Source organism: Talpa europaea (genome assembly GCF_964194135.1).
Source record: "Talpa europaea genome assembly, chromosome: 11".
In the NCBI taxonomy this organism is placed as follows: Eukaryota; Metazoa; Chordata; class Mammalia; order Eulipotyphla; family Talpidae; genus Talpa; species Talpa europaea.
The window spans coordinates 36,213,133-36,234,482 of NC_140078.1; the positions used below are offsets into that span (position 1 = coordinate 36,213,133).

At 36.0% G+C, this 21,350-nt stretch overlaps 1 protein-coding gene across 1 annotated transcript in view; it reads right to left on the reverse strand.

The window, feature by feature from the left end:
• RALGAPA2 (Ral GTPase activating protein catalytic subunit alpha 2) overlaps positions 1-21,350 on the reverse strand; it is a gene marked incomplete at its 3' end in the record, with an annotated part of 286,220 nt that overhangs the window by 156,113 nt on the left and 108,757 nt on the right. The window contains exons 16-20 of the mRNA XM_084248454.1: positions 20,601-20,765; positions 10,876-11,010; positions 9,304-9,401; positions 4,364-4,454; positions 2,828-3,004 (exon numbers count right to left, since the gene is read on the reverse strand). Coding sequence (XP_084104580.1) covers positions 2,828-3,004; positions 4,364-4,454; positions 9,304-9,401; positions 10,876-11,010; positions 20,601-20,765 — 666 coding nt within the window. The remainder of the gene's footprint in view (positions 1-2,827; positions 3,005-4,363; positions 4,455-9,303; positions 9,402-10,875; positions 11,011-20,600; positions 20,766-21,350) is intronic.

Here is a 21,350-nt window from a genome sequence, read left to right on the forward strand (position 1 = left end):
GGCCCCTTGAAAGCAGACTGTAGATGTGAGACACTCAGTAAGGGAGGACTAAGGAGAGGAAGAGGGTGGACAACGGGAGAGGACAGCACAGTGGACTGTGAGCACTTTGGTGGTGGGAAAACTATGGCAACCACACTTGAGAGGAGAAAGCCTGTATTGTGAAAATAAAAGCAAGGATATTTACAAAATAAAAATATATATATTTAAAAATCCCATAAAAATTTAATTGCTGTAAAACAATAGGCTGCAGCTTAACACATATTCTTTCACTGATCCAAGTATTTACTGAATGTCCCTCTCCTGCCATATACCATTCGAGGAGTCAAGAATCAGTTGTAAATACAACAGACAACAGGGGCCTCCCTGGTGGCACAGGGATTAAAGACAGCCCTATCAAGCTGCAGCACGAGTTTGATTCTCCAGCCGGCCAAGGAAGTAACCAACATGGCACAGCAGACCTTGAAGGAATCACATGGGGCAGAGATGTGAAGAAGATGTGCTTCATTCTCAGCTTCGGACTTGCACCAGGGACTTGGAGGACATGGAAGGAGACTCATGCAGCCAAGACATGCAGAGACAATTGTAAGAGATATGGGTGAGAGACCCGTGGGGGGATTGACAATGGCAGATGTTACCTTGATTTGTACTCTGATTTTGCTCCGTTCATCCCAGACTTGCCTGGTCCCTTTTGCCCATTTCTTATGTTTCCCCACCAGAAGGTGCCTTAGACTTATGGCAAGCTTTTGGGCCTCAACAGCCCCAGTATGGGCCAACTCTGTTTGGGTGGGCCTTGACCCATCAGGCAATGAATAACTGTGGGTGCTTTATTATAAAACTATTATCCTTTAGTCTCTTTCCATGCACACTACTGCTATTAAAGTTCTTTCACACTAAGAGAATGCTTTGCCTTATGTGGCAGATGGGAGATGGCATTTAGAGTGTGCAAGTTTGGGGGCACGCTAATAGCACTTCACACATTATTTATGGGCATAAGGATAAATGTCGTAACAGAGGACAAGATACTAATCCTGAAGACTTGATAAGCCCTTAGCAACAGTGGTCATGACCTATGCATCTTTTTATTTTTACAGCATCAAAACAAGTATTTCTTGGTTATGACCTTATTCACTAAATAACAGGTGATGTTAAATGTAATCCTGAATAGCATAAAACTGATTTTCAGTTATGAAGTCATATATTGAATATATCCTCCCCCAAATCATTATCTCAAGAGAACTAAATTTATGTATACATTAGCTATACTTTTTCATTTTCTATTTTCTTGATTCTCTGGTATCTAGGGCCTCCCTGAGGGATAGCTAATTCTTACAGATAGCAAACAACTCACTAAAGTATGAACTTTTCATATGTAAAGCACCCAACCCATGGCTCACACCTTCCAACTACCTCCATTATCTAGCTCTTACACATCAAATCAATATCCCTATCTGCCCTAATCACCCCAGGACCAGCAACTCTGGATAAAACATATGCTCCAAAGACTGATAAAATTATTCAAACTACCCAACTTTAAGTCTTCTTACCATGTCTGGCCTTGTCTTTCTCACAGAAATGATAATAAATATTGTCCATGTTTCCCCTCTCTTCCTTTGCCTCCTAACCTACCCTGGTGATTTCCCATTTGGGCCCCTGCATGGCCTACTATGCCTCTTGTTTCTACGGGGCCTGTGAGTATAAACTTCATGACAATCATTTCTACACATGCATGTCCTTCTCATAACTGATTAATCCCAGATGCATTTTGAAAATATGCCCAATAAATTTAGCTGTCATTTTCAGCAAACATGAAATGACATAAATAAGAAAGCAAATATAAAACTAAATATTTAAATTTAAATTGCCAGTGATGAAGGAATTTAAGATTTTAGTTTATTGTTATTGGTTTCACTATTTTAAACACTTGATATTTGGTAAGATTAGTCAATGAGAAACACAGAAACATTCAAACTGGTTGGTCACTTTCTAAGTCCCAAAGAGCGGGCTAACATGAGTTTTATTTTGTACGTTTATGAAGAAACTGTTCTCTTAAGAACAGAAAGTTAAATTCAGAATTGTGATAATCCTTAAGCCTTATCATATTACAGTTTGTCCTTTTTCACAGATGACAAGATGAACTATTGAACTGCGTGTACTGCTTCTCTATATTAGTATTTCAAAGAACTAAGTATCTGGAGGAGTTAATAACAACACAGTGCATCAAATAAAATTACCTCATACAAGTTTATTAAATTGAGCTTCCCCATGCACACTCTGAAGTGGGATCGAAACTAATTTTCACAAAGGACAGACAAGAGAAGTGATCAACCCATTTTCTTTCTTTTCAATAAAAATATTTAAAACTAGTTCTTGTTTAAGATTCAGTATTGAAGATTCAGTATTGCCTGTGATAATACCATGAAGATGAGTTCCCCTTGGACAATCTGTTATATTGGGCCTAAAGAAACCAAAGAAGTATAAATGTTTCTCAAATAGTTTAAAGGAGTTTTCAGTTGTAATTTTGATACCAATGTAATCAAAAGGAATAAATGGTATTGCATCTATAAATGTATTTGCATTGTCAGAACACCTTGGAAGCCAGTTCAATTCTTGCATTAAGTATCTATTTAGACAACAAGATTTCTCTGGGTCACAGTTTCCTCATCTCTGAAATAAAATTTGAATCTGTAAGACTTGACCTTCTTACCATACATAATCAAAGAGGTTCACTGGCATTCACTTTATTATTATGGCCCATAACTTGCAACTAGGAAACTCTGGGATCTTCCAACTATTAACACTTGTGCCTCTTTTTCAACTATGCAGTTACCTGTTAAGTTTGAAGTGTCCGTGGGACTGAGCTGTAACCAATGGCGAGCATCAGAGTCAGTCACAACATCTGTGGGAGTGTTCAGTTCTGGGTCTTCCTCACAGGTCTGCCAAGGGTTCATGGCCAGCTCTGCCTCACTGTTATAGCCCAGAACTGTGTCGCTGCTGACGCTTTCACCTGGCATAATTGAAGAACCAGAATGTTCACAATTACCAACACATAAGTAACCAAACAGCTGACACGACAGAAATCATTTAGGAACAGGGGTTCAAAAGGAGGTTGAGGCTCTTGGTCAATAAAACAAAGCTTCCAAATGCAGAGCATTAACAGTCATTATGAGCTGCACTTCCTATCATTTAAGTAGCATTCTTTTCAAACTTCAACTCAGTTATCCCATGTATATGAAAGATTATATCAAGTCATTAAGTTTTCTACTATAAGTTATTATTATTATAAAATGAGGGTGAAGGAGGGAGAGCATGAGAATTGATTACACCTCAAATGAAAGTTTTTTCTGAGAGCTAAAGGAGCCTAAGCAGCTTTATACCTTGAGCCTGATGTCCAGGCCTAAACCCAGTGTGAATCACCAAGATCAATGGGGATGAGGTGTCCCACTGCAAGAGATTTTTCTCTAATAGAAATTCTCCCCTTAAAGCACTAAAAAGTTCTAATTTGTCATAATACAATGATGCTTTCAAAGGTTAGTAAGCCTTTTATAGGGCGATTTAGTCTGACACAAAACAGACCAGACAGTCTGTTCCTCAAAGTCTCCTTGTCTACTTCATCACAATTTTATGTCTACCATTTTTTGTCTACTCACTCTTCCAGCTGTCCTTGTATCAGCTGCTGAGAGTCATTCAGTCTTGCTGTGTCTAATGTGCTATCCTCTGTTCACTGACTAAAAATTTAAAATTGTCCCAGTAACCAAGCTGTTAGGTGTCTAACTTTATAACATAATCTGTCACAGCACTTTAAGCCAACAGGGTCTTAGGTAGAACCTAAAGGAGTTCCTCTGCACCCCAGAAAAACCGTCCTGAATTTGCAGCACTTGTGTACTACGCTCTCTGAGAAGAAGGTGACCTGATACTCCCTAACTCTAAGCCAAGTATTACAGCTACATTTTATAGTATGTAATGATAGGTCTTAGGGTATGAATCAACTTTTAATTTTTAAATACTTGTACTATTGACTTCAATGTACTTCTGAAGCTTTTTGCTCCTAGCCTGTGACCTTGCTGGGAAAAAAAATCACTTTTCCTTCTGCATCTGTCTGCTCACCTAAGACATCAGACTCAGTTGTGTCTCTCCCAAGAATAGAAAGACACGCCTCTAAGGTACAAGTAACTGATGGGAATTGCTTTATTGTATGTTTGAATTAACCATCCATCAATCCTGGGATTCCAGGAATAATAACATCCCATTTCACAACTATGTCTCTTGAGATGACAAGATACTATTCAAGTTAGAAAGTAAAAAGAAAACAAAACACATCAACTCTGGAGCTAGAAAAAGACAGACACCATTCCCTGGAACTTACTCTTTTGTCTTTCCCTACATTTTCCTTGTGTCTGCTGCAAATCATCTTTTAAATCCAATTCAGCAGGGCTACTGCTTCTTCGAACTAAGATCTTGAGAAAAAAAGAAATACTGCATGTTACAGGAAAGTTTTAATTTTCACAAGGCTGTTGAGTTTCCAGTCCACATTTCTAAAGAAAAAGAAACAATAATAGCAGCAAAAACCTGAATGTTTTCAAGAATTATGACATTGAAAGTTTATGTGTTCACAAATTACTGTAATTGAATTACAAATTACTCAAGATCTAAAATTTATGGCCTCTAGTCAACTGACATCCAACGAAATTCACCTACTAAGAAGAGATGCCAAATTATATGGAAATAATTATTTTAAAATTTTATTTGTTCCTCTGCTTGAGCACACATACAGTGAATATATTTCTCCAGAAATCCTAAGCTACCCACAACTGTTGAGTGTGCTGACAGGAAAGGCATAAACTCCACCCAGACTTCTAAAGGTCACTCAGTGTCTCTTCCTCGTTAAATGTGAAACAGACTTTCCTGAGCACCACTTACCACTGGGTCTTGTATTCAATGCAGAGGACTAAAACATTTGGAGGCAATCTGTAGCCTCTAACATTTAGAACTTGCTTGGAGAGACAAAACATACACAAATTACACAAAATGATCACAATGTACATAAGCAAAATATGCAAATAAATGCTCTAAAAGGTATGCAGAATAAAGCGGTTACCTTAATTTGCTCAGTTATAGAAGAGCTGTTCAAGAAGGCAACAGACATGAAGTGGTAGAGAGAAGGCAGGAAGGGATTCAAGGCAGGAAGCACTGAGTGGTAATCAGCAAATTCTATGTGCAGGAAAAGAAGCTGATTATATTAGACCATGCAAGGCAGTCAGGTGAAGAACGAAAAAGGTAAGAAGAAAGTACAGACCACTTACTAAAAAGAGGCAATTGTAAAGGGGCCATAACATAAGGCTCAGGAATTTCCACCCAATATTGACAAAATGAGCAACTGTATGTTCCTGACAATAGCTTTGTAATTAAAAACATGATAAGAAAGATAAGTCTAGGTGTTCTCTGTGGGATAGGTTAGAGCTGAAAAGAAAATTGCTATGTAACTCTTATGGTGATTCAAAAATGAGCAGGTAAGGCTTTTGATGTTAGAAAAGGAGAAGAAAATATGAATAAGAAAATGCTGCATAATGACAGACAAGAGTTTGTTTTCAGCTGTAAATGGGAGTGGATGAAAATTAAATCACAAAAGGGCATGAATCTAGGAGTCCATGAGAAGGGAGGTGGGGAAGGAAGGAAGGGAAGGAGAAAGGGAGAACAGAATGAAGGACAGGTGATGAAGGAACCTGGGGAAGTTTCTAATATTTTAAAGTCCATCTTTGAGTTGCATATTTAAAGAGAATGTCCTATAAATGGGCAACAAAAATCTAAGAATGATGAGATAGAGGATAAAATCAGGAACGAAGATGTAAATTGGCCTCTAGTGCAGTGTGTGTAAAAAAACCTGGGATTCAATGTGCCAACTAATGGGATGAATATTTAACAAGCAAACAAATGAAAACTGGAGACCAGGATGTATAATTAAACTAAACCAGAGATATGGGTCATGAATAAAATATTTATAAGACTAATGGTATATGACAAAATGTTATACAACCTTAAAGAGAGATGACTAATATCTAATTGGAAATATAACAATTAGGACATTTCCTTAATTGAAAAGCAGAATGCACTCTCTTCTGATTCTGATTATAACAAGAGATGAAATATCCACCAGCTAACGAACTAGTCCCTGCATAAAAACTTGGGTTGCCCTTTAGGGCTCAAAGAAAGGAAAATAAACCTCTAGCTGGTGATCCATAACATTCCCCTCCCCCCAAAGGTAGGCAGAAACCAGGACAGTGAAATGAGGTTATCAAAGGGTTAAACACAATAATACCATGGTCAGTGGCAAAAGGAACAAGACTTTAGGATTAAAGTAGCAGTCCCAGTTCCTGGGAGACCCAATATAATACTGCCCTGGTAAAACTCAATCACTTTGGACATTCAGGTTTCCTATAGATTAAGATTAGCCAGTAGGAAATCACAATCAAAGATTACCAAACACAAAAGGGGATAAATTACCATGCATGAGAAAGGCTCAGAGACAACAAATAATAGATTCAGATAACCTCTCAAGGATTTCAGATAATAAAACAAAGAATTTAGAATTGCAACCTGTGAACATTTTAAAGGAATAAATGATGGGAATTACAAAAATGTACAAGCAACAAGACTATTTTTGTTAAAGATTTATTTATTTATTCAAGAACCGGGGCACAGGCCAGATGTACGGGAGGGTGAGAGGATTCACCAGAGACAGAGTAGGGAACAGAACAGGCAGACTGACTGAAATACACTGCTGAGGGGAGGAGCGGGTGAGACAGGAGAGGTCTGCTGTGCCTGAAGCAAGACTATTAGAAATTACAAGATATACCTGAAAAGAATCAACCTGAACTTTCAGAACCAAAAGATACAGTTGGTGAACCAAAAAACTCTAAGTATTAAATAGCAGATTGCATAGCAATAGAGAACTATTTAACTGAATAAAAGACATATCTGAAGAATTACCCAGTATGTAGCCAAAAGATCGGCAACAACAGAATGGGAACTTAAAGAGACATGGAAGACAGAATAAGAAGGACTAATATATTTCTTCCCCAAATTCCAAAAAGGTAGAGCAAAGAATAAAATAGGAAATATTTGAAGAAATGATTGCCAATAATTTCCCAGAAACAATGGCTGCAACCACAGGTAACTTGGCATATAGCATACCAAAAAAGACAAATACATAAACCAAAAGAAATTGCACTTAAATGTGATGTAGAATAACCAAGGGAGAAGCACAGAGAATGGCAAGGAACAATACATAGGATGGATAGAAGAGTTCTCAACAGCAACAATGAAAGACAAAAGATATGAAAAATAGCTTCCACTAAGGGAGTAGAGGAAGAATAAGAGGGGAAACTACATTAATTGATGCTGTAGTATTGTTCAGAAAGACAAATTAACCAATGAGTCAAGTGCCAAAATAAAGCCTACCACATCCCTGAAACAGCATATATGAGAGAAAGGTGGCCTTCAGATAAATGAAGGAAAATTTAATTCAATAAATGGAATTCCCCTGTGTAGGTGAAAAAGTGAAACTGGATTCCAATCTCATATCATAAACAATCTATTTCAGTTAGATGAAAGAGTTAAATATATAGAGCAAAACTGAAACACTTAAAATATAAGGTAATATTTCTATCTCTGTGGAATTGATATTTTAATTTTTTCATAAAACCTAACCATGAAAATGATTAATAACCAAAAACATCAAAATTAAGAACTTCTGCTCATCAAAAACACTGGAGAAAGTGAAAATATAAGCCATGTATTTTATTTGCCAGAACACAACCAAAATGGGATTAGTATTCAAACTATATAAAAAATTGATACAAAAAAGATGAAAAGATAAATCAATATAAAAATATAAAAATGGCACAGAAATCAGTAGGTACTGCATAGATGAAAAACAAATGGTCAATTAACAAATGGAAAGATTTTAAACTTTGTAAGTAATCTGAGAAATGCAAATTAAAATAAGATCCAATTTCACCCATGTGACAAAAAAATTTCAAGCCTGACAGCTGCAAGTGTTGGCAAGAATATGAATGAATGGCAACTCTTAATACATTGCTGACAGAACTGTAAGTAGTGCAACCACTTTAGAAAACACATACTTGTGTAGGACATTCTTCTACTCTATGGCTCATTAATTCCATACCTAGATAGTCACCACAGAGAAAACTTCAATATGTAGGTCTTGAAACACATACAAGAATGTACAAAACTGTGTTTTTTCATATATATTAAAAAAAAACATGAAACAATCTAAATGTCTATCAAGAGTATGGGAAAAATTATGATATAGCCACAATGAAATATAGGACAGAGCAAATTTAATGAACTATGGCTACCTGCCATAATGAAGATGAACTTTAGAAATAAATAATTAAGCAATAATATCTCTTTAATTAAGTTCAATAACAAGCAAAACTAAAGGATATATTGTTTGGAGATACAACATATAGAGAAAAACAGCAGAGCAAAGCAAGGGCATGATCAACACAATGTCAAGATAATGCTGCTCTGTTAGGGGACAAGGAACTTCAAGGCAAAAGCAATGACTCTGGCAATCTTTTAGTTCTTAAGCTGAGTGGTGGGTTTGTGGGTGCTTATTTGATTGTGGAAATATACACAATTATATATATAACTTATACATTATGAACCGGTAGTCGCCTTTTAAAAAACAAAGAAAAAAATTAATGTTGATTATCTTCCAGACATGGAGGAGTAGGGAAAGGTTTTTCTTTTTCTTTTACACCTTTGTGTAAAATGCTAGTTTTCTATGGATTATATACTATGTTGTTTTTTTTTCCAAATGAATAAATATATTTGTGTGAGTTATGGACTACTTAAAAAAATTATACTTAATATTTGTTTTTAAATTCAGTAAATGCTATTTTACATTTATTTTAAAGAAACCATAACATCTTTGCAAAACCTCATTTATTTATTACTAACTTATGTCAGGTGAATGCTACTACCCAAAACTGTATCTTTTCAGACAACAATACCACTTAAAACTACACAGTGTCACATGTAGACCAAGTGGTAAATTATATTTTCATGCTAATTTTTTGTTTTTGCAATGTCATGATAATCTTACATGGACAGCAGTAAAATTTAAGAAGACTTCAAGATCATTTGGAGATACAATCCATTTTAAAAAAGACAAAAAATTGTAAAGGAAAGCATCAGTGCCACTAATAAATTTATTTATTGTATCAGTAATTTATATGCTTATTTTTTATGACAAACTGATGTGGTTTAAAAGTATCTTACTGTTATTCCTTCATGTTCTTTCTTCAGATGTCCTTTATTCTCTTGAATAGGCTTGGGTTCTGAAGAACTCAAAATTTGTGCATTTTCTATCTTTTGACCTACAGATTTGGGAAAAAAGTTAACAGAAGGAATATTTCAGAGGGTAAATTAAAAAATGTTTTTTATAGAGTAATTATTAAATTTAGATATCCTATAAATATAAAGACAAATGCTAAAGGCCTGGCAAACTGATAATCTGTGGGTCAAGTCCACATTAAAGAGCCAGTCTCTCTGACCCGGCTCTATGGAGAGCTTTTGAGAGTCGACTGAATGTCATCCACTGTGACATGTAGTACACAGCTGGCCCTTAGGCCCAGTCAGCACATCACGCTAGCACAAGGAAGGACAAGACCTGTTCCTGGGGTGTTGGGGCAGATACCGCAGAGAAAAGCTGTCTAAGCTTCACCATGTGAGCCAACAGGGAGAAGAGATCAGTGAGGTGGCTCAATACTGCTTGATAATAAAGACTGATGAGAGAAAGCACAAATAACCAGCATCAGTAATAAAAAAAGGTAGTACCACCACAAAACCAGCAAATAATATAAAGATCCTAAGAGGAGTTTATAGAATAATCTGACAGCAATAAATATGAACAAATTCTTAGAAAAACACAACTTACCAAATCCAAAAAGGAAACTTGGAACATTTGTAATTGTTTTTAAATTTGAATGTCAAAAAATAAAATTTGAACACATTTTAAAACCTGCCTCACAGAAAACTCCAGGCAACTGGAAGATTCTAACAATCTTACATACCTTTTGGTGAACAAGAAATCATTTAGATAATACATTTCTAAAATTAATTTTTTATTGTATTTTCTCAATTTCAAACTGATTTCTAAGAGGGGCTATTTCCCTACACATTTGATAATGGTAACATGACCCTGATACGAAGAACTATGACACAGTATATTGATAAATAAGTCTGATTTACTTCTTAGTTAACTCATGAAGCCAAAACTAAGTCAATGACACCAAACACAACTTAGACATGTGCTATTATTGTAAAGTACATTATTCATTGTTTACAGGTCTAACCGTGTGCCTTTTTGCTTTTAAGTCCTGTTGTCTTTGAAAGTTGGAGAAACTGTGGTTAATGCTATCACAAGTTTTATTTTCAACCTCAACAGAGACTACAAGTTGCTAATAACGTTTTCACAAGTCTGTTCAATTTTCCATTCTCAATGTCAGGTCTCCCTGTCTTCTATCTACCTTGCTGCTATCCTTTACTTTGCAGTGTAATATTCTCAGCTTCCTTCCTACTTCAGCCACTCTGGAGTTCTTTCTAGTCCTCATAACATGCCACATTAGAAGTGTAGATATAGTTTAAACATTCAAGTGTAGATATAGTTTAAACACAGTGTAGATATAGTTTAAACATTCAAATAGTGAAAACATTTCATTATCAGAAATCATATCCTTGTAATCAGCTTATAAAGTGAATGTCTGTGAAATAGTAAGAAAGCAACAGGACACAGAGTTTCTCCTAGCCAGAATATAAAGTACTAAAATAACAAGGGAAGCACCTCCACACCTTGAGAAGAATCTGCGCGCAGGGGCTCAGTGACATCTGGTGTGCTGCTGCTCCGCAGGATCTGCTGCTGTTCTGCCACCAGGCAGCCAGATTCGACTGCAGATGCATTTTCTGACTGCTGACATTCTTCCACTTCTGTGGACATTAACACAAAACAAGCAGGGAGATATTGTAAAGTAATTTCAGTACTTAACTGATTCTAGAAAAGATACTTTTTCCCCAAAAATTGTGCAAAAGATAATCTGCTTTTATATCATAAAGTATCCTACACTTGTCTAATAGTCCACACTAAGAACACATTTTCCTTTTAAGTGATACAAAGCATTTTATTTTTCAATCAAAGTACAGGAAAAAAAAGGAGGGGGAGGAGAAAAAGTCACAGAAATGGTTGAGAACTGTAAAGGTGATTTGGAATTTTAGGGACAGGCATGCTAAGGAAAGGGAAGTCCAAGAGATACACAGAGTGGGTAGTTTACATTTGAGGAAAATAAAAGGTCTCTCTCTCTCTCTCTCTCTCTCTCTCTCTCTCTCTCTCTCTCTCACACACACACACACACACACACACACACACACACACCCCTAAAAGGAGAAACATGGGGAATTTCACATTTATTAATCCTTCTAATGATAAATACACAAATGCCCAAATAAAATTATGATTCCATAGTACACAAAACCAGTGCAATGTTGAATTAACCACTAAAGTACAAAAATGACCCACTGATTTTTTTAGAGAATACACATCACAAAATAGAAAACTATAAAAGAGAACTAACTACTCTACAATCATAGCTGACATTACAAGCTACATTCTTTAGTGAAGAAACTCCCTCCTATCCCATTTCTAAATTTCATGATTCATTTTAATCCCTAAAAACAATTCAGGGCTCTGGAAGAAACACGTCACCCTCATTATCTAGAATCATAGTTTCAGGGGTGCACATCTTTTGCCTAGATTATAATGACCTCCTAACTGGTTACTCTTCCCCTTGGCCTATCACCATTATATCAATCCACTATGTGGAAACTAGTAAGTTCCCTCTAAAATAAAGATCTGATTGTGTCACTCCTCTCCTGCAGAGACTCTTCTTCATTATACAGTTAAGCCTATGTTCCTTCTGGCAAATACAGGGCTCTCCTTGCTATTGCACCACAGACTGATTCCCCATGAGGAATTCTTTTTCACATTAGTCTCAAGCAATTCTTACCCTCTTGGCACCACTGCTGTCTCCCTGCTGCTCACTCTTCTACACTAACTTCAAACTTGCTCCCTGCCCACTTCCCCATAGTGCTGCCCAGACAGGACCTGCTATATGTTCCTGTGTATGGACCCCACCACTGCATCCCTCATCAGACTCCATATTTGCTCTGCAGTCATAAAATTTTACATCCATAGAACATCACACTGTCTACAAATTTTAATGAGTTAAAAGTTTCCCTCATCTACAAGACGGATCAAAATTCAGCCAGTATTATCTTATCTGGTAGTGTCACCCTATTCCTCACTGCTAATATGCCATCCTTTATTTAATCCATTAATCTGAGCCACAAGCCAAAGTGTTGGCTTGCCCTAACCATGCAGTTGTGTGTAAGAAATTGAATATACTAATATCTAAGTTGAATATAGAGGATTTCAACAAAACACTTGTTTTTACTATCCAAATAAAAATTCCATTTTAAAGTACACAAGCCACAAGACCACCAAACTATGTAATTTGTGTGATCCTTCATTTACAATTCAAAGCACGGGGCTGCATGTAAATTTAGATGCTGACAGGAAACTGTACTTAATGGCACAAGCAAAGGAAGGCCAGGGTGGCAAGTAACTTCCTCTTGTCTCAAATGGATAAGAAATGTTCATTTTCTCACAGAGACACACAAGACATATGCAAATGCTGGTGATTTAGTCACACATCCCAAAGCACAGACTACATCCTTTTCACAGGTCTACTTCCAGTATCTTCAGGATTAGGCAACAGAAGCCAGATGACACCATGGGGTCAGCCTTTCTGGCATCTTCTTTCATTGTTTATCCTAATTACGCAAGACACCAAAACCAGAGAGGAGTTTTATTTGTTAATGGACCTATTTATTAGTCCAATATCAGTAGAGGGAGCCCAAGAGCTTTCTAACTCAAAAAACTGGCAAGTGCCAGTTTTTATGGACAGTGGGAAGAGTGGATTTTATTCTCTTAAATTTGATGCCAAAAACTGGTAGATGTTGGTTTCTGGGCTATGGGCAGAAACAAGTAAGAGCTGGGCCAACACTGGCAGCATCTTTTTAAAGATAAAGAATATCACCATCTGGTGGGATGCAATACAGACACAGCACCATGGCTTCCAAATTCAAGTGTCCCCTCTGGTCCTCAATACAACAGATGAATGAAGAGCCTGCCATCGCCAGCTGGTCTGCCTTCCCAACAGGCTGACCTAATGCAGCTTTAAGGCTTTGTTTTTGCAAAACTGTTGGTAGGGACTTCTCAGATGGAGAAGGCCCAACACTGTAGAAATCACCAGAATTGGTAAGAGTGGGAGCAATCACGATTATGGTAGAAAGGAAAGGGAGAATCTCAATGTTAAATATGCTCTTAGGGCTACTATGCTAGTGGTTCTCTGACCTACTCGTGTAATTATACTATGAAAAAAAAGAATTGTGAACTCTCCTTATCCCACAACTTAAATTCCATTTCTGATTTGCAAATATACATTTATTGGTCCTCTCATACTTTGTACTAAGAATATATTCAATATATGTTTTGTGTAAATGAATGTTTTCTTGATACCTTTTTCCTTAAAAAAAAAAAAAAAACAGTTCTTGAGCTCCCTCTGCTGGCTTATCTGTTAAGAAAGAATGATTAATGTTAAAGTTACTCCCATTCTACACTAATAATGTAGCAGATGCTTCACAACAAATAGAAACATTTTAACAGGGATATACAAAGATACAGGATGATCTGATATTCAAAATAGAAAACTAACAATCTAAGTTATATAAAAATATATTATAAATTCTGGGATTACTTAATTTCATTTTCCCCCATTAAGAACCAGCATGGTTAAATTGGCAAACCTTTTAGCAATTTCTATTTATTCCAGATATCAATTTTTAAAGCAATTTCACTTTTTAAATTTTTCTTAATCAAGCTTATTAAATGGAGTGAGATTCAATCTTTTAGGACCAAAAATTCTGAGTATTATTTACACCTTATAGAAGGTTCCACAAACAAAATTAAGGATGTCATTTCTTAAAGCATTGTGCTTTAAAACTTGACCCTATAAAAAGTGAAAGAGATGTAATAAACATCTTGAGGTTTCCCAGAAGGTCAAATTTTTCAAAGGTGACTCAGTCTGGATCCTAACAGCAAGCACTTCCAGACAATAGGATACTACTTGTAAGCCCAAGAACCAGATGCAAACACAATTAAGAGAGACTTTTGGTTACATGCAATCACCTCTTTTAGAGTTAGGCGAGATCTCTGACCTCTAATTACTACTATTACAATGTTTTTTTTTTTTTTTTGTGGGACCCTTGCTGGTGGCCGGGGAACAAACCGGCGCTGCAGAGGCTGCAGGCAGCCTCGCAGCCCAGCGCTCAACCGCTGCGCCACCAGGGGAGGCCCATATTACAATGTTCTTTTAAAAAAGTGAAAAATCTACTGCTTACATGGCCTGTAAGAACCACATATTGATAAATTTCCAACATAAAAGTGATATGTAAAAATGGGAATACAGCTGGAAAGAATTGTTCACAGAAAGGAAAAAAGGAAGTCACTGAAAGTGCTGGTTCCACCTCCCATGTGTTTATCGAGCTATCCATACCACTGGGGTCCAGGGGTTCTGACTCTCCTAGAATTCTGCTGCCATGAAATAAAGACTCCCAGAGGGTTGTATTTCTCTATTGTTTATATTATTAAAACAATTTTGCTGAGTTGAATTGTCATACAGATTAGAAACAAAAACAAGAAATGTTAACTTATATGAACGTAGAAGTAGCAATCATTTTTATATTAAAGAACTGTGGGCCCCGCTGGTAGCCCAGCAGTTAAAGACACAGCACTGTCAAGCTATCATACGCCACTGAAGCCACTACAGCATGAGTTCGACCCCGTTCAATCCAGGGAGCTAAGCCAAATGGCGCCGCAGATCTCTCCTGTCTTACTGCTCACCTCAGCAGTGTATTTCAGTGAATCTGCCTGTTCTGTTCCCCACTCTGTCTCTGGTGAATCTTCTCACCCCCTGCACTTCTGGCCTACACCTTAGTTCTTGTATGCATAAATAAACAACTCTTAAAAAAAAAAAAAAAGAACTGTGCCCAGAACGTCAACATTAAGCATTTTTATTATTGTGTAGGTGGATAGATCCTATATTATTTATACTTAGCAATAAGTTAGCAAAACATGACAGCATACTAGGATTTAAGGTAGAGCACAAATGTATTATTCCAATGTGCCAACCAGTGAGAGGAACATTCTAAGATGGAGGATAGATATTGATTGACCCTGAGCCCAGTCTCTTGATAGGATAGTCACAAAAGACAACGGCATCATTTTAATTATAAAGAACAAATGGCATCAGACTTAAGAGGAACTCACAACTGTAGGTGTCAAATGAAACAAAGAGGATAGTAGATTCATTCTTGAGACACACTACTGCTAAGTCCCTTTACCACTGTGCTATAAAGTCAGAAATAAGAATGGCAAAGGCAGGACGATACAGATCCAGCACAACCTATAGATTTCACTCTATAAATCAGAGTTTCTCAATCTCAACACAAGTGATATTTTGATCAGATAATTTTTTGTGGTGGGAGTTGTCCTGTGGACTGTAGCACATTTAACTACACCCTGGCTTCCACCCACTAGATGCCATTCCACTGCCCCAGTTGTGACAATCAAAAACATCTCTTGACATTGGGGTATAAATGTGCCCTAGGGGATAAAACCATCTCCAGTTCAGAGCTGCTGCTCTAAATCATACTAAACTTGTACTGGATGGTGTATGTATACATGGAATTAAGTCTGAGCAAGCTAAAATATAATGTTGCATGAAAAAAAATTGCCTAAATGATATTACTAACAGAAAGAGGTTTCTTATGAGAACATACTCTGGACAAACTAGTAAAAAAGAAATTATGAGGGTGAGTTTCAGGAAAACTAACAACCTCACTCATTCTACAAATTAAATAATATTATATATATATGTATATATCAGGAGAACTAAGCTTTAATTTTGCTTTGGTGACCCACAGTATGATATAATGTAGTGCTACAGAAAATCTCAATTGAGCTATTGCCAATATAAATAAATACTAATACATAATGCAATCTTTCTGAAAATAAAAAAGGACATAAAAACATTTTCCTCTTTAATAAGAAGATTCAGTTCATCTGAGAATAATTAAAAAATAAGTAGACATATATCTAATTATTCACTTGAGTGCAAAGTAAGACTTTTTTGTTGAGGTGACTATGCTAAAAATTGCTACTTTAAACGTGATTGTTACTTTATACATGATTTTATTAACCTCAAAGAACTTTTCGACTTTAGCTGCATAACTTTTCGACTTTACTCATTTCTGGGGGAAGGCAAGACAAGTATTCTAACATTGATATATTCAAAACTTTTTAAAAAAAAAGATTTATGTATTTATGCATATAAGAACTGGGGTACAGGCCAGAGGTGTAGGGGGTAAGAGGATTCACCAGGGACAGAGTGGGGAACAGAACAGGCAGACTGACTGAAATACACTGCTGAGGGGAGCAGCGGGTGAGGCAGGAGAGGTCTGCTGCGCCATGTGGATATCTCCCTGGCTGGGGATCGAACTCCTGCTGCAGTGGCTACGGAGAGCTTCATAGGTTGCATCTTAACCCCTTGCGCCACCAGGGAGGCCAGATATATTAAAAACTTTTATAAATTTGTATGTAAATTCCTTTCAGTTCTACAGACACTTCATAGAAGGCACACTGAAGCAAACGTAACTGTTTCCCTCTATTAAAAATTACGGGCCAAAAAATCCTTCCATCCTTTTATTGGGGATGCAAAAAGAAGTGGAGTTACAGAAATTTTCTTGACTAATTACTACTAAACATTTAAACTACACAAAAATAGTTATTAGTGTTCATTGAAGTTTATAGTGCAATGGCCAGGCAGGCATGCGTGATGTGGGGATATTAACAGAAGGAAGCAAGGCCGAGAGGCAAGGGGAGAAGCCCAGGTATATTAACGACACATTAGACAGTGTTACAGTACCTGACAGCCTGTGAGAGCAAGAAGAGTAAGAGAGACCAGGTAAGAGAGCGCTCACGGTGTGGAGGAGGAGCGGGACGCTTTTAGTGGCAGGCAAAGCCTCAGAAAGGTGGACACAGTTGCTGATAGACTGGCTTCGCTTAGCTTCCAGGAGAGATAAAGTAATAGTTATGTCAGAAGAACATCAGGATCTTTCACTTCTGATTATGATTATGATTATTATCACTACTACTACTATGGGTTCTCTTTAAACATCTAAAGGAGGTAATTTTAAACTTTAAAGGAATTACAAAGCACAGCCAACTTCAATTCAGTCATTCTGACGACACAGGAAAATGGACAATTCACCAATTATCAATCTTATTTTAGAATTTTTACATGCTTAGCCTTTCCTTTTTTCTGCTGGATATCAAATTCACATTGGGTTGTGTGTTTATTTGGGCAGACATTAAATCAGTTTTCCCTTCCTAAAAGACAAGAACAAAAAGAACTCAGGGAGAGAAGGAAAATCTAGTCTCAGGTTAAAATTTCTCTATAAAAATGAACAATTTAAAAGTCTACTGAGAGTTGACAACGTTCAAAACCAGATAATTTAGTAAATTAAATATTCAGATTTGATATTTGAAAAAAAGTAAAAATCTCCCTGAAACTCATCATTTTAGATCACATTTCATGCTTATTAAATCCATATTTTCTTAGACTGAACTTCATGATATTCTTAAGATTTCTATATACTGCTAGTTAAATGAATATTTGAGAAAAGATGGAGATAGAAGAGAATATGCCACATATGTAAATGCAAATATAACTACCATCAATAAAATCAGATTTTTCCTGAAAACAAAAATATAAAAGTCTACTTGCTGTTTTAATATTTTTATGTGTTTTTTATTTCACATGAATAAAACAGAACTACAAACTAACTTTGTAAAAAGTGAAACAAATTGTAACAAATTGTTTAACTTTTCTGACTCTTCTCCCATCCTTTGGTGATTAAAATTCCCTATTCTAATGGACTATCTGCAACACAATTACAGTATAATTCACTTATGTGCAAGATAATATTGAAGTGAAAACAACTTCCATGTCAGTGCCAAACTGATTTACTTCAAATTTCCTGAAAGGTTTCTTAACCTTTCATTGTCAAAAAAATTTTCATTCAAGTGTTGCTTTAAAAATTTTTCCTTCTATAAAAAAGAGTGCATTTTTTCAAAATTGATCACTGGGTATTTAAAAAATACAGAAAAATTATTCTGTGTGGAAATTAAGACTTCCTTTTATCTCTCGTTTTAGACATCTAAAATTTTAGCATCATTCACACTCAGGAACAGAGTTTTATTTTATAAGATTGTTCCTGACAGTCCCTATATGCTACAAACTAAAGCACTCCTTGTTAAATTTTATCTGTGTTAAATTACTATGCAAGTGCTTAATTTATATTTCATTCATGCCAACACTCCTGACATTTTCTCTCCCTCAGTGTAGTCTGTGCTGCATATCAAAATATTAAATTATTCTCTTACTTTAGGGAAAAAAGTCACTTTCAAATGGGTTTTCCATAATATACATCAAAAAACTAAAAGTAGCAATAACTACCTTCACGAGCTGCTGTTTTCTTATTAAAAGGTGATCTCTACACAAATTAAAATCTACCATAAAAATATTCTGGACTTTTTCTCTTCTTTTTAAAAGAAGAAAAGGTGAATTATTATACAATGTGAGAATAAGGTAACAGTAAAACTACTAATTGTTAGTTGTATAAATAAATCATATAAACAGCACGAGAAAAAATCTTCAAGACCATTGTATCTATAGGCAACAAAAAAGAAAGTATTTTAGAAATTTTAAGAATCTACAGTAACATAGGCAATATATATGTGTGTCCATACAAACATGTGTAAAATACATGAAGATAACAGATCTGCCCACTGTCCAATTTGATAGTTCTTGCCTTATCATTTAAATGTCATGATTCCTAATGTTTTTTAAATTAATACTATAATGGCGAGATTTATGGTTTTTAGGTGACATACTCTAAAATACTTTATAGAATTTTATAAAATTGATTATTTTGTAATACTATGGTTTTCACACACCTGAAAACACTGATAAACAGAAAATCACTGGTATAAATACATCAAGGATTTCCTAAAATATACCAATACCTGTACATTATTGGTTTACAATACTTGCTGAAAAAAGAAAGATGCAATCTCTCTAGGGCTGTACTTTGGCTAAGTAGTAGTGCATGGAACATGCATGCAATATACAATAATTTTCTGCTCATTAAAGTGTGGGAATAAAGCTTTTAAAAGTGTTTTTGAATGATCACTTTTATTATAACTGTAACTCAAGAACTGTGAGGGAAAGCAAGAGCGTGGACATCTCAGGTGTGATGCCACCTTCATCACAAACTTTGTTCTGATCACTTTCTCTTAAGGATTCAGTGATGGGGAAAAGGAGTTTTTAGGAGTTAGAATGAAGAGGGAAATTGGTAACTAAGTCTACCCAAAGTATATGTTACTGGAAATAGACTCTCTCATCAGGAGAGAGGATGAAGGAAAGCAGAATAGGAGGTTCATGTAAATAATGTGATAATTACCAATGAAAGTTATAGCAAAAAAGTATGAGGCAGTTAGGGTTAAGGTACATTTACATTAAAACTTTAACGGGATTATATGCCATCTGTCATTACTAAGCACTATAAAATGCTGAGATTAAATGAACCTTTGATCTACGGCCAGAAGATCTTGTGATTTTTCTGAAGTTAACATGCGGAATGTCAATTACAAATGAATGGTATTGATGTGAAAGACTACAAGAAACTGAGGTAAATTTGTTTTAAACTTAAGTTATAATAGTCTCAAAACCAATGAATATAAACTTACTTTTTAAGCACTAAATACTGAATGTAAACTTCCTTTATAAACATTTTTCTTTTCTTGTGTTAGGTATAAAATACAGGAAAGCAGTCCAATGAACTGTGATTTCTTGGTCAAGTTCTTGTTAATTCAAATAGTATGTAAGAATCACACCTACAAGCATGTAAAACTCAATTTTCCAAAGCACACAATATTAAAATGTCTCCATCCAGTCTTGAAAATTAAGTGCATCTTTTCCTTTTCGTTGCTGAAAGAGGTTGCTATACTCTTAAGATTAATATTGTTCAAAGACAACAACAGCACAACTAATTGTGAAATTATAAGAATCTATTTTCTTCAAGGTTTAAACAAAACATCTATTTTCCCATTTTGCACAAATCTCTCAATATTAACACCCCAAGTTCTATTTTGCAATGGGAAGATTTAGAAATAAATATAAAAAACCATAATTTGAAGAGTAACCAGAACAAAAGTTAAAAAGGTATACAGACATCTCATTTAATAAAATTTAAGCTCTGAGTAGAATTTTATAACATTTTATCTCTATAAATCCATTTTAGATAGCAACAAGACCTTTGAAAATATCTAAAATGTTTACCAGTGGCTTTTTGTCGAACAATATTTCTTGCTTTCTCAACTCCCGGTGCCCCAGATGTGGTGGCACTCCTAAATCTCATGGGCTCAGTCACATCTGGGTGGCTCCGCCAGCTGAGAGAAAAGGATCTCCCCACAGTAGTCCCTTTCTGAGAATCCAGAACACAACCTGGTAAAGGATAAGACAAGAAAAACAATAACCTAAAGGCTGAATTCATTACTATACATTTCATATCCTGTGTTGCTTGGCAAATGGCATACACAGCTACAATACAATCAGCTGATTCTCTTATTGAAAACTAGGTATCACTCTTTGTATTGCCATTTAGGAAGTTGTTCATATGTTAGTAATCCAAAACTTCCCAAATATCCAAGCATCTTCAATAGTCATGATAATTGTTTTCCACACATAGATTATACAATATTGTCTTTCTGTGCCTGACTTATTTCACTTAGTGTAATGCCTTCTAAGTACATTCATGTTGGCACAATTTTTTCTTAATGGCTGAATTACATTCCTTTGTCATGTGCTGGGCCTCCCGGGTGGTGCAGTGGGTTGAGCACAGTTTTGTGAAGCTGTCCACACCCTCTGCAGTGTGGGTTCGATTTCTGGCTGGCCAGGGAGATTCCCACACAGTGCGGCAGAGATTCCCACACAGTGCGGCAGACCTCTCCTGTCACTCCCGCTGCTCCCCTCAGCAGTGCTTTCAGTCCGTCTGCCTGTTCTGCTCCCCACTCTGTCTCTGGTGAATCC